The sequence below is a fragment of the Gavialis gangeticus genome, unplaced genomic scaffold (genome assembly GCF_001723915.1).
Source record: "Gavialis gangeticus isolate Ggan-Ray unplaced genomic scaffold, GavGan_comp1, whole genome shotgun sequence".
Lineage (NCBI taxonomy): Eukaryota > Metazoa > Chordata > Crocodylia > Gavialidae > Gavialis > Gavialis gangeticus.
Window position 1 is genome coordinate 31272918 of NW_017728994.1, and position 13252 is coordinate 31286169.

A 13252-nucleotide genomic window follows, 5' to 3' on the forward strand; every position below is an offset into this window, starting at 1 on the left:
TGCTGCATGCACCCTGGTAGAGGCCTGGGGGCTACGTGGTCCCATGATCTGTGTGCAGGATGAGGTGGCTGCCACTGCTCTGGGCTTTGAATCCCAAGCCCTGCTGCAGTGCAGGGGACAAAGCCTGGGGCACAAAGCCCAGTGTGCAGCAGCAGCTGCCTTGCCCCATGCACAGATTTCAGGGCACATGCTGCCCCCCCACAAATGTGGGCCAGATCGGATGCTGCAGCGGTGGTGAGGGAGTGGGGCTGGAGCAGGGACAGGCCCTGAAGCCAGGGCGGGACAGCCCCACAAGCAGCTCATCCAGGGAAAGTGGGGGCATGCACCACAGGAGGGCACAGGGAGCACATGACCTCAGATCTGCATGCAGGGTGGGCTGCAGCTGTGGACTGGGGCCAGGCTCTTACCAGCAGCAGAGCTAGGCCACCAGGAAGAGCCCGGCCTGCGGCAACAGTGCTGGCAGTGGGGCCACGGGTGAGCTGCAGCCACTTGAAAATTTGCCGTAGCCCCCACAACCACCCCTCCCGGTGCTGCCGCTGCCCATCCCAAGCACAGTAGCAGCGCAGTTGGGAATACCATGGCACAGCTTTCCCTTCTCCCTGAGCATAGGCGCTGTGTGCCCGGGATCTGCATCGGGCAGGGTGGCTGCTGCCGTGGGCTACTGCTGGGAGCCTGCACCGGGCTGTGCTGCACTGGGGCAGGCTGCAGCAGTAGGCGGTGGCACTGGGAGGGTGGGCTACAGCCCCCCCATAGCTCTTCTCCAAGCATCACCACTGGGACGGGGCTCTTCCCTAAGGCCCAGCCTCCTTGCCTGAAAGAACCTGGCCCCAGCCTACAGCTGCAGTCTGCCCCACCCTTCCCCGCATCCAGATCCAGGGGCACATGCTCCCCCTGCCCTCCCTGCTGGGGGGTGAGCCCCCAAATAATTTTTTCTCCCTCTGCCTCAATCTGCCCCCACCCTTTCCCTCCCCACAGGCTTACCTGCTGGGCCAGGGGGGCAGGGGGAGGCGCGAGGGGTAGATCTTGGGTTGCTTTTAAATTCCAAAAGAGTGAACTCCTACTGAAAAAGGTTGTAGACCACTGCACTAGACAAACATGGGCATCCTGGAAGGGAGGCAACCAAGGCATCTACCTATCTAGAGGTCTTCATCTCACAGCAAGAGAGTTGCCAGATGCCCCAAAGATCCTATAACATTTTAAGGTTGAAAAACTTACTGCACATTTCCTTCAAGTTTTGGGGGCTTAATAAGCACATTGTGGCAACAGTCTCTGTAAGTCTTTTTCCATACAGGAGGGAAGAAAATGGGAGATCATGCTAGAGACAGAGGGCATATGGGGACACACTGAACCCCTGAAGGAAAGGAGATCAGGGTCCCTGTTATGGTGGGGGTGGGGAATCAGAAAGGGGGACATAGTTAAGATGAGAGGTCCTGGGAGATGCACAGCCCCCTTCCCTCACAGCACAAAGGAGGGCTTTGCAGGGAGTCCCTGGAAGCCTGGAGAAGAGGAGAGAGGTGCATGGGGAGCTTGTGGGAGGGAAGACTTTAACAGAAGAGACTTGAGTGGGCTGGGCTCTTGTTGGAAACACTTTGGGGGCGGGTTGGAGTGGAGGCTCCAGGTAAGCAGGTTTTGCTGTATATAATTTCTTATAAATAGTTACATAACCAGGACACTTTTATGCCCTCTTCTCCTCAGGGGCAGATGCCAGTCTAGGCCTAATAACAGTCACAGAAACCACTCTCTGACTTGTTTCCCGTGATAATGTTTCATTGCATTAGGTAAGTGCTGTCCCCAGATAAATACTCTAGTTCTGTAACTGTTCTGTTGCATGGGTAGCTGACTGGACTTGAGGAGAATGAGCGAGACTCTGAGGCCATGTCCACACAAGGAAGAACGTTTATTTACTTGGGGACAACTAGCAGTGGGACACCTTGTGTTGCCACTAGTTGTCCCTGGGAAATGCCTGTGCTATGTGACATGCAGCAGGTTTCCCCAGGTGGAGTAGAGGAAGCTTGGGCCAGGACTGGGCTGGCTCCAGCAACCTTACCTGGATTCCTAGGGGCTCCTGGGACGAGACTTGAACCTGTTCAGCCTCCACAAGAGAAGACTGAGGGGGATCTAGTGGCCTGTTACAAACTAGTCAGAGGGGACCAGCAGGCATTGGGGGAGTCCCTGTTCCCCCAAGCACTACCAGGAGTGACTAGAAATAATGGTCACAAGCTGGCAGAGGGTAGATTTAGGCTAGATATCAGGAGGCGCTACTTCACAGTCAGGGCGGCTAGGATCTGGAACCAACTTCCAAGAGAAGTGGTGCTGGCTCCTACCCTGGGGGTCTTTAAGAGGAAGCTAGATGTACACCTTGCTGGGGTCATCTGACCCCAGTACTCTTTCCTGTCATGGCAGGGGGTCGGACTTGATGATCTGCTCAGGTCCCTTCCAACCCTACAAACTATCAAACACTTTCCAGATTTCACTCACCCGTTCAGCACCTGGGAAGATGTTATCAGCTTTATGCCCATTGTGTCAACACCTTGGCCCATCACTATTTGTTCCCCAAACTGTTACTGGCTTCCCATTCTAAGGAAGGGTCATGATATTATGACTTAACATTTAAGTTCTCTAAAGATATGCTGAACCCGCTTCCACCAGCCACCACACCTGACCTGGCCAAAAAAGCCAAAGCTTAATGTTCATTTGCCCCAGGGCCTTACAAAAATTTACTCTTGCAAACAAAAACTATCACACCAGCCCCACACACCTCTAGAACAGCAGTATTCACATAGAGGAATTCATATAACAATCGTGGACTCAAAACACTTTAAAGTTTGGAATAGCACAGCGTCCAGTGAGGAAGATCAGTAGATATTAATGTCACAGGATGTATTATGATCCTCTCACCTGAACTCCTGCACAGCAGATATAAAAATAACTTCTACTGAGTCCTGCATTGTATCCAATAACTTATATTTGATCTAACAGATATTCCTCAAGAAACTGGAGATCCACCCAGCTGTTTCCAAAGTTGCTCACCTTTCTTCAAAAACAACCCATCTTCAGCATCATCAGCATCCAGCTACTGGTCCTCACTATGCTTTGGGCTTCTACTTTAGCAGACATTTGATCAGAAGTTTCCTTCATATGAAGTTTGCAATTAAGTCTCTTCTGGAGGACTTGGCATCTCTCATGTTTGAGCCTCCCTTTGCAATAAAAGGATTTCCTTGCCAGTTACTTTGGGTTTTTTTTGTTTTGTTTTTTTTATAGAAATGCTTTATTGCTGCAGTCAACCCTGTGTATCACAGCACAAATAACCAGTTACAGTTTAAGAAACTAATAGCACTTCTGCAAATGGTAATACTGAGAAAATGAACATACAGAAAAAGATACAAAACTATACATTTAAGTTACTAGAAATTTACTAAGTAACTAAAAAAATTCTGCAGAATTGTGAAGTGTCTTGTAGAAACTATACAACACATGCCAGTGTAAAGTTGATTAACAGTATACAATCACCTATCTACAAATGTTTTATCTAAATACAAGATCAGCTGTAATTTTTAAACAGTTATCATCTATACAAAGACAAGTGCTTTCTAATTTTCAGTACTTCATTGGAATACATAGATGCTGCAATATTGCAAACTAAAAAACCCCAAGAGAATCACTAAATAAGTGGTCCTGTTTAAAAATTTTATTTGCATATCTAGGATAATGCTGTGAAAATCCAGCCCACAAGAATGTTGGTTTTGTATTTGCCCCTCACAGTGTCAGAAAACTAGAGGGATCTAAACCAGAACCAGAGACTCAAATGCCATTGAAGCGGTGTGCATGGAGGGACAACAAAAAAGCAAAATAAAACAAACAAACAAAAAACTTACCTCCATAGCAGAACTCACTCTCTACAGAGAGCCACACCAGGCATCAAGATCCCAGTATTCCTTTGTGTTAGAAGCATTTGACCTGTTTGTCACCCACCTAATTCAGTCATCCAAGGGCATAAGAATCAAATCCCATGTGCAGCATGCAGTACTTCCCAAGTCCTCCCAATGGTGTTGGAAGGCCCTGTACACCCAAATTCTCTTCCCAACAGTATGAGTTAATGCTTAGGTCAGTGAAGCTGAATTGATAAAAGGTTGGAAGTCAAGAAAGATCACAATTCCTTCACAGCATCCCACTACCATTTACCCCTGCCAGTTCAATCTACACCTTTGTGAATTTTCCCTACTTCTACAATGCATTTCATGATATCCTGGCTCTGAACACCAATGATCTCTGTGAAACTTGGTGTCCAGGTCTCACCCATTTCTTCTGAATACAGAGCAACAGTGTCATGAGTTTGGGTTTTTTTGTTTTGTTTTTTAATCTCCTGCCCACCCACATAAAAAGTTAGTTTAAGAGAATCCTGAGATTTCATAGGGGCTTAACATATGATGATCTCAAAGTGAATCAATCTTCTCTAACATGCATGTGTAGCTCTAAATGTGTGCTCATGACCCTGCAGATATACAGGAAGGAGATTTCCTCAGCATAACTAGACATGTTGGACAGGACTATGCAAGTCAGCAAAATGCACATTTTCCATTAGACTATATTTCATGATGTTCCTAACTCTGCAGAAAACAACCAATGCTGAATCTGACAGTCTATACATAACACTGTAATAGATAAATTAAGCTACTGTTCTCTTTGACTCAAATTCTATTCTCATTTATACACCAGGAGGCCCATTGACTGTGCTCAGGAATCTTGGGTGTAAGATGAGCCAAAAATCCACTCTAGTTTTACCTGATTATTGGAAAAGCATCCAAGACAACAGGCTTAGAGTGCCTGATTTGATAAAGAATGGTTATTGTCATGATCAAAGTCCAGGGAGAATGTTAAAACTTGCAGAATGAGGGTAAATGCTTTGCAGCCCTTGTTGATGGCCTTTATTATACCACCTGATGGCACTGTGGTAAAGAAGCAAAATGTAGTTTTACAGTCCATTGGGCAAGAATCAACATGAGATACCTGGATAGGATGAACAAAAGTCAGCAAGAATAATAAACAAATGATCCATTCTGCAGCTCTTACTCTCACAGTTCTGTTGCTTTCAAAAGGGCTACACACAATTATTATTTGCCTTGGTAAGGGTTGAAATACTATGCCCTAATTTCACTCAGAAAAGATGAATTAGGGACAGGAACCTTACAGCATCCCAAATCGTCTCAATGGGGAGAAGGTTTGCAGATAGGAAGGCAAAGATGGTGGGAGCAGCAAGGGGCAAAGTGTTGGAGGGAGAGAGGGGGGAGGTAAGGCAATAGGGGTCAAGCTGCTTGATTCCCCCATTGCCTGCCTTCCCCACTTCCTGTCCCCACGCCACTGCAGAGGTCTGGGGGATGAATTTAAAACAACCCTCCAATAATTTGATTTTATACATGGAAAATGATAACAAATTATTTTTTTCTGTGTATACAATGCGATTATTGGAAAGTTATCTTAAACTCAGAATCATCTTGGATTCTGATGAATACAGTCAATTTAGTGATGTTTCTCAAAGGGTCATGGATTAGATAGGATGACATGTGGCACCACCCTAAAGGAAGCTGTGTGTGTTAATTTTTAATCCTTGAAGGCTTGTATGCATGGAAATGTATTAAGAACAGGATGAAGGCATTGAGGACCTGGTATTCAAACCTACCTGAGTATACTTATATAACCTTCCACAAAATAAAAATAAAACACTGCATTATCTGGGTTCCAATACAAAGACATGAAATCAATAGCACCCCACTAAGACAGTTCAGAAAGAGGCCCCGTATAATTGCACTTTAGAGTGTGGCAGACACAGGAAATGGACTCTGCAGACATGGAGACATGATGACTGCAGCCAAGATGGTGGAAGTGAGGTTTCACCTGCCTACATCATGTAATCCTGGGACATAATGGCACCCACCATAGCACACACAAGTGCATCTTGAGAGACTGTCCAAAAGCTTGTGATGTTTTCAAGCATCTCAAGAACAGGGGACCATGTTATTAATGAAGACTAAAGCCAGTAAGCTTGAAGTTCACACACATGCACATGTATGCACACACACACACACATACACACACACACACACACACGCACATTTTGAAGACCATAGGTCCATGTCCTCTTAGTATGTTCCTTCTTTTGCCTCATAAGAAGCTGATTTTTAATTCAAAAGATTGAGATATAAATAACTCAATTCCACATTTCAAGAAAATCTCCCTGATTTCTTATTGTTCTTCCATTCTAGGATCCACAAGAGGAGACATGTTCATTAGGCCCAATTTATGTTCAATACGAGTTTTATTTGAGAATGGACTGAGAAACCTCTGAATAAGGAGTCTGAGGTCCAGGCCAATATTTCAAAAGATTTTCTAGTGAACTGAGAGGTCCAGAGCAATTTCCACAAGAGTCAAAAGGGAAAAATTCTCATTGACTTTACAGGGAGATTGACTGAGTCCCAGTGAAGCAAGTCATCATTCGAACATAGGAGCTATTTCATAATGACTTATTTTCCCCTTACGTGTGGCACTGACACACTACTCTGCATAAATTAGACCTGAGTAGCCTTCACTTTAACTTGACTGTACTTGAGGCAATGATTTCCCAACAAAACACAACATATTTCCAAACTTCTAGATGCCTCTATCCAGTTTACACCATGGTCACAATATGTCCTAGCTGAGATGACCCCAGATGTGCCCATTCCAGTCCCACTTACAAGCTCCAAGCCTGGAAACGAGACAGTAAGGCTACTCCAGGGTGTCCCTCTGTGGCTGTTCTCAAGCATAGCTGAGTCCATGGCCTTGAGACCTACCATAGAAGCATGCTCTGGAATAGGCTAAATGCCACCTTTCCAGATCTGGAGGGTGAGTGGCAGTGTGTAGTCAGGGCACGATGTTTCCACGTGAGAACAATAGTGGTGCAATGTAGATACACCCACACGGACTACAGAACTGTGCCTCTTTCTGTTCAGCAGCTAGTTCAATGAGCCATTTGCAAAGTTAAACCAAACCAAACTAAACCCACTCTGTCCAAGAAATATATCACAATCTGAGCTTAACAATCTCACCTTTGAAGAGACTGAAATTCTTATGCAATATTTACTCCTTATAAGTTATCTACACTGTCAAATAATGCACCTTCATAATGTCAAATTCTCACATGAGTCACACATGACACAGCATTAATAGAGGCAAACTATGTCCAGCTGTATTAACAGTGATGAGTTTTTGTTTCATTTTTTTAAGAGCTCACATTTTTCCAGTACAGCATCACTCTTCTGCCAGCGGCTTGGGATGAAAGTTACATCAGGAATGTGTTCAGGTCTGTTAACTGCGTAGCTGATCTTTTTAAAAAGCAAAACCACCCCTCCAAAAGAGAACACTGCGGTCATTACACATTAGAAACAAACATTTCTACATCCACTGTTCTCCATATACAAGTCACAAGTGCAATATTCTTCCAAAAATTTGCTCCTGAAAGGGGGAAAGAAACCCAAGAGGCAGAGTTTTTAGTGTTACATTTACTATGATACCATGGGCATGTGCTGGAAACCATATTAGTTGTTTTTTGTTTTTTTTTTAATAAGGCAAAAGGTTTAGAATCTAATAGGCTGGAAGTGGATCAGGAGTGAATATTAAAAAGGGATATTCTGAAATGAGACATTCTTTCAAGTTTCATTCCCATTGGACACTTATATTACAAAATAAAGATTTTTAAAAGTGCTATATGCTTTGTGAGTCTTTTATCACAATATGTAAAGCATAATTTTACAACTGCTGCCTAAGTCAAATGTTAGTGGCAGTGTTAGCAGTAAATTAGACTCTAGCTCTCTCATGCTTCTCTCTCAGCTGCTCCTCGGAATCAAATGCAATGTTATCCCACATGCAATCTGAGACATATTAAAGCTGTCTTTCTAAAGCAGCGCGCTCCATAAAGCCAACGACAGTTTACACTAGGGTTTGCCATGCACTGAAGCCTTGCTTCACAACCAGATTTCCTGTGTCTCTTTGTTCAGGTCAGTCCGAGAAACAAAACACTGAGAGGTATGCAGATGATAATATATTGACAGATATGTCAGAGCATTTAAAAATGTAAAAAAAAAAGAAAAAAGAAAAAAAATGTTCATCTGCCAGTCATAGGCATTTAGTTGATTTGAAAAGGTAGAGCAGTTTGAAGTAAACAATGATGTTTTAGATCTTTGAAAACATAGAGGATAAAACCCCCCAACAATCAGACATGAAGGATTTCTGCACCACAGTCTTCTGGCTCCGTGTAATACGAAGAGTTCGTATCTGAATGGTGAACACCAAGCATTTCTTTATTTTCAAAGTTTGGCTCCATTAGTGCAGGTTTTTCAAAAATATTTTTTTTGCTAGTTTCTGGACAGTTTTGTACATATATTACTCGATTATAAGCTTTGAGTCTCTTCCACAGTTGTACATACACTTTGCACTGTACGTACATAAACAGAAGTCCTCCAGTGAAACCAATAGCTACAACCACCAGCTTAGTCCAAAATGGCCACTCCAAAATCCCTGGAAGAAAGTGAGGGAAAAAAGGTCCAAATTAATATCAGTCAGGCCACACTATCTATAAAGCAAATCTTTAAGTGAGGGTTTGCAGGGTTCCATCAATGCAAACAGTTTACGTTTTAACATCCCACACAAGGCAAATAACAGCCAGCAAACTTTTTTATACCCTACTATTTTTAAATGGAGCATTTATGAAAGAGGAAAAAATGGGTAAATGAAAGCATTAATCCATTTATAAAAGAGGATAGGTGATGCAATTGCTGCAATAGCAAGGGACTGCACTTGGGGATCTAGGAAGTCTCTTCCAGCCCTAGGTTCCAATGTGAGATCACAATCTGTATGGATCCCAACTATAAAAAATATGCCACAATAATGGTAGCTTGAATTTGTCATCCTGGGTTTCTAGCCACTAGATCTTAGTATCCCTTAGTTCAAGGGGAGCATTAATATTAAATATCGTCTCTTCATTTGAGTACTATGCATCTCAAACCTCTCTACTATTGACTAGTCAGGGATACTGCAGGAAAGACTACTGCTTTCATTTTGATCCACGCCTGTTCACTTTCCTAAAACAATGTATAACAACATATCAAAATCCCAGATTTCTAAAGATTCTCCATTGGCTCATACTTGGCCACTTGGAACTGCATGACAATGCTGGTGACAGACCCTAGACCCTGACCCTCTTGTTCCAAAGGTAAGAATCCCTGCCCCTTGGTTACAGTTAAATCCCCATTATTGATCAGCGGCATACAACTAGGACTAGGGACCTACCAAAATCACAATTTCATAGATTTTGCAGAAATCACGAAATCCAGCATTGCTCATGAAATCCACGAAAAAGTCTTACTGAAAATAAAATGCGGGCTACTCAGAGTGAGCCAGCAGTCCTCACAGCACTACAGCCCAGCTCCTCACCCCACCAGGGAGAAAAGATGGGTGGTGGGCAGGTTTGCCTGCACAAAGGGCAGTCCAAGGTGGCTGCTGCCCCCACCCCTCTCCACTGATTGGCTGAGGGTTGCCTGGGATGTGGCCCCACCCCTCTTCTGGCAGCGAAGGGCAGGGCGCATGATGGAGTGCCCTCCCGTTGCAGCCAATCAGCGGCAAGGGGCAAAGTCAGCAAGCCTCTTGCCCAGAGGCATGTTGGAGGACGGTGGGGGGGCCACCATAATCAGACCATGAATGTGGCGGCTGGCCATGCTATCTCCCCATGAAACTGATTGGCCGCCTCCTTGAGTTGGGTAGACCCCCTAACTATAACACCCAGCTAAACAGTTGTGATCCATCAAGTGCAAGGCAGTGACAGCTACACCCCTTCTCTCTCAACTCACTGCAGTTCTCACCAGAGTACTCGATCATCCCGTTTGGATGCCAAAGCAGAGTACTGTGCATCAAGTACTAACTATTCATATCACTCAATTTATGCTCCTCTAAAACATTTATCATCTAAAACAACCTGAAGGCTATACGTGTTTGAAAGCATATGCTTTTCATAATCATATTGAACCCCCAAAATTAAAAGGCCAGCAATTTTTGCTGCACATATAAAGGATGCTGTCAGACGGGAGAAAGACCAGAAGCTTTCAATCAAAGCAGTTTCTTGACTGAAGAAAGAAAAAAAAAAATAATCAAGAACATTCAAGCTAAACTGAAAATGAAAAATGACAGTCATCAAAAGTGTACAGTTTGAAGGCTGGCTCTACCCTCGAGAAAGAGATTCTAACATAACTTTATGAGTTTGTAGGTTTATTAATGCTCAACTATTTGCACGGCAATATCGTTCCAAGTAACAACACTTGCTTCTAACTGCCAATCCTGCAATCTAAAATTCAAGCTAGAATCAAATTCTAGCTAGAAAGTATCTACAAATCCTACCTACAAAACAACAATTCACAGCAAGTTAAAAAGGGGCAGGAGCTTGCTCCAGAGCAGTCCATGCCAGGTAATTGTTTGTTAGTCCCCTCTCACTCCCATGGCAAGTTAAACTTAAAACCACAGTGATTTAGCCTGTTTTAGGATATACTTCCCAGCTTAAATTTCACTTATCATAGGGTAAAACTAGCACAAAGTCATCAGATCAGCTGTTCAGTGAAAAGTCCCCATAAAAGAAGTGTCATACTGGGCCAGACCAATGGGCCATCTAGCCCAGTATCCTGTCTCCCCACCCACTTTTAACTTGCTATACTTTCATTGTTTGTCCAATATGAAGTATTCTGGTTCACATACTATGTGACAATTAATCAAGGCAAACTGTCCTTTGGAACACCAGTGTATACTTATTCTGCAACGGAGTGGATTTTAATAAACAATACTCCTGAATTGAAAGGAGGAACTGAATTTAGATCTTGGTCTGTTAGCTGTGTTGGTCAGCAAGATTAAAGAATAATACATAGCAAACACCTAAGGCTGTATCTAAACTTAGGAAATGCACCAGTTTAAAAACTGATTTATTTAAACAAGTGCAAATTTGCATGTGAAAACTCTGAATATTGGTATTGTTATATGAGAAAACTTGTTATATGAGATTAGTGTCCGCACCCTTTCATTTCATAGATACAGGCTAAATCAACATAAGACAGATTTTGGTTGATTTAAAAAAAGTGTCCACATACAAAAGTTGCACTTGTTTTACAGTGTAACTGATGGAAGTGTAGCTATATTTCAGTTGCTGAAACCAGAAGCTCTTACTGAATAAAAAAGTTGTATTCCCCTTTGCATTCAGTCACCAACAGGATAAAGAAAACATTGTAACATACCAGTAGTCTGTCCCTGTTTAATCTCTTCAGCAGTCCGGTCTATGAGGACGTATAGAGACCACACGACGCAGGTGATGGCGATGATATGGAATGTTACAGAGCACATGATCTTCCGCCTCTCACTGGCTGTCATCTGCAACTTCTCCCACTAGTAAGAAACCCAGAAGGCAGAGTGAGAGATTAGAGATGTTTGTTCTAGCAACAGCAGATGATCACAAGAACAGTGGTAAACACACTTCATAGGCAGCAGATTGTTTCCCTAGACTCACAGAAGCGTTTCTTTAAAAGAGTGATGTGGTGTAGTTGCCCTTACCCAGCATGTACCAATTCAAGCAGCTGAGACTGGGACTTGATGTTTTCTCTTTCGTCCACTGACTCCACTGGTGTTCCCAGAGCTGAGTGGGAGCAGCAGTGGATTGTTAGAGCTGTGCTGGGTCAGGGTGCACTGCTACTTGTTGGGTCAGTCTGTGCAGAGGGGCTTGAGCCAGGAGTGGATCCAGGATGGGGTTGTGGGAGGAGCGTAAATGTATGCACAGTGAGTTCTCTGAGCTCACCGGCATGTCAGCACAGCTCCTGCCAAAGCTCTGCACATGCTGCAAGACCTCTGAGCTCACCAGCTGACCAGCTCAGGGTCTGGCCACAGCCCCTGCTTTTACGCAGCTCTGGAGACCAGAAATGAGTGCTGCTGCTGCTTGTCCACGCTCTTCCCCGGCTGCTGAATCCAGCAGACAGGGCAGGGGAGAGGTGAATGGTGGCAGTGTTCACCCCTGTACTCTGAAACCATGCAAAAGCAGCTCCGGCAGGAGCTACGCCGACATGCCAGGGAGCTCTCAGAACTCATTGCACATGCGTCACGCATCTGACGTGGGGACTGTGGCTGCAGCCCTCTTGCCTCCATTATGGATCTGCCCAAGGCTTGAGCTATAGATGACTAGCTTTGTGACTCAAGTTAAGACTGTTTGGTCCCAGTCAAATGGGAGGTTAAGGGGGGTGGGGAGGGAGCAGGGCGGGAAGGGTAGCAGCTTGTACAGCCAAGCTCTAGGTCAATACTCAGAATGGTCTTGTGTACTAATATAACAGACACTACTCTAGAAGGGCATGTGCAACTCAGTGGTCAGCATGTGTGACGACTCTCTCTGTACCAAACCCAGAGAGAGATGAGAGTATTGCAACCCCCAAATGCAGAACCTGCTAGTAGAGATCCATGCTGTCAGTTTGGAAAGCTCCCCGTTTGAACTCTTACATACATTTCATGCTAATTATTAAACAATGAAAGCTGTCACCTATTTTATATCCAATGTTTCCAGGCACTAATGTAGAACTACCTTTCCCCAAGACAATGGGATGTTCACTTTTATCAGCGAGAGGAAGCAGCAAGCTAAGTCCCCAGATTTATGCCTATTATAAGAACTCTTCTAACCCCATTAAAAACCACAGATTCTGGCCACTGCTAAGAAGGAAAATTGAAGAAAAAGTAGAGAGTTTTTACCAATACTTTGAGTGCTAATCATCACTCAGAAATGGCTTTGGCTTTTGCCTAGAGATCCTTAGAATCCATCAGAAGCTACTTTCCCATTTTTAACCCAGAAAGCATAATTTTGTTCTAATGCATTTTGTTATAATGCATTTCAGTTACTTCTCCATATGTACACATCAAGATAAACCCTGCACACACCTTTGCTGTATGAATTGTAGACATAAATTGTTCTCAGTTACAGCTGTGTAAACCTGTAGAACTGCATTTGACATCAAACGGATGCATTTAGTACACCAAAGCCTTTAAGAGCAGAAACAAAAATGACATAGGAACCGAGTAAGAACCACCTGCCTTGACATGACTGGGGAATCCCAGAAGTGGCAACAATACCCAGCTTCTATGAATGTGAGAATACTGGCTCCAGCAGGTAACCAAGAGGAGGAGTTGTTTTTTTGGGTGTACTACTAACAAG

At 43.9% G+C, this 13252-nt stretch overlaps 1 protein-coding gene across 3 annotated transcripts in view; it reads right to left on the reverse strand.

Annotated features, from left to right (window-relative positions):
• Positions 1-4347: 4347 nt before the first annotated feature.
• MARCH8 (membrane associated ring-CH-type finger 8) overlaps positions 4348-13252 on the reverse strand; it is a 183323-nt gene continuing 174418 nt past the window's right edge. For all 3 annotated transcript variants that reach the window (XM_019502523.1, XM_019502525.1, XM_019502524.1), the window contains 2 exons: positions 11304-11451; positions 4348-8550 (listed from right to left, as the gene is read on the reverse strand). In XM_019502523.1, the coding sequence (XP_019358068.1) occupies positions 8246-8550; positions 11304-11451 (453 nt within the window). In that variant the 3' untranslated portion in view covers positions 4348-8245. The remainder of the gene's footprint in view (positions 8551-11303; positions 11452-13252) is intronic.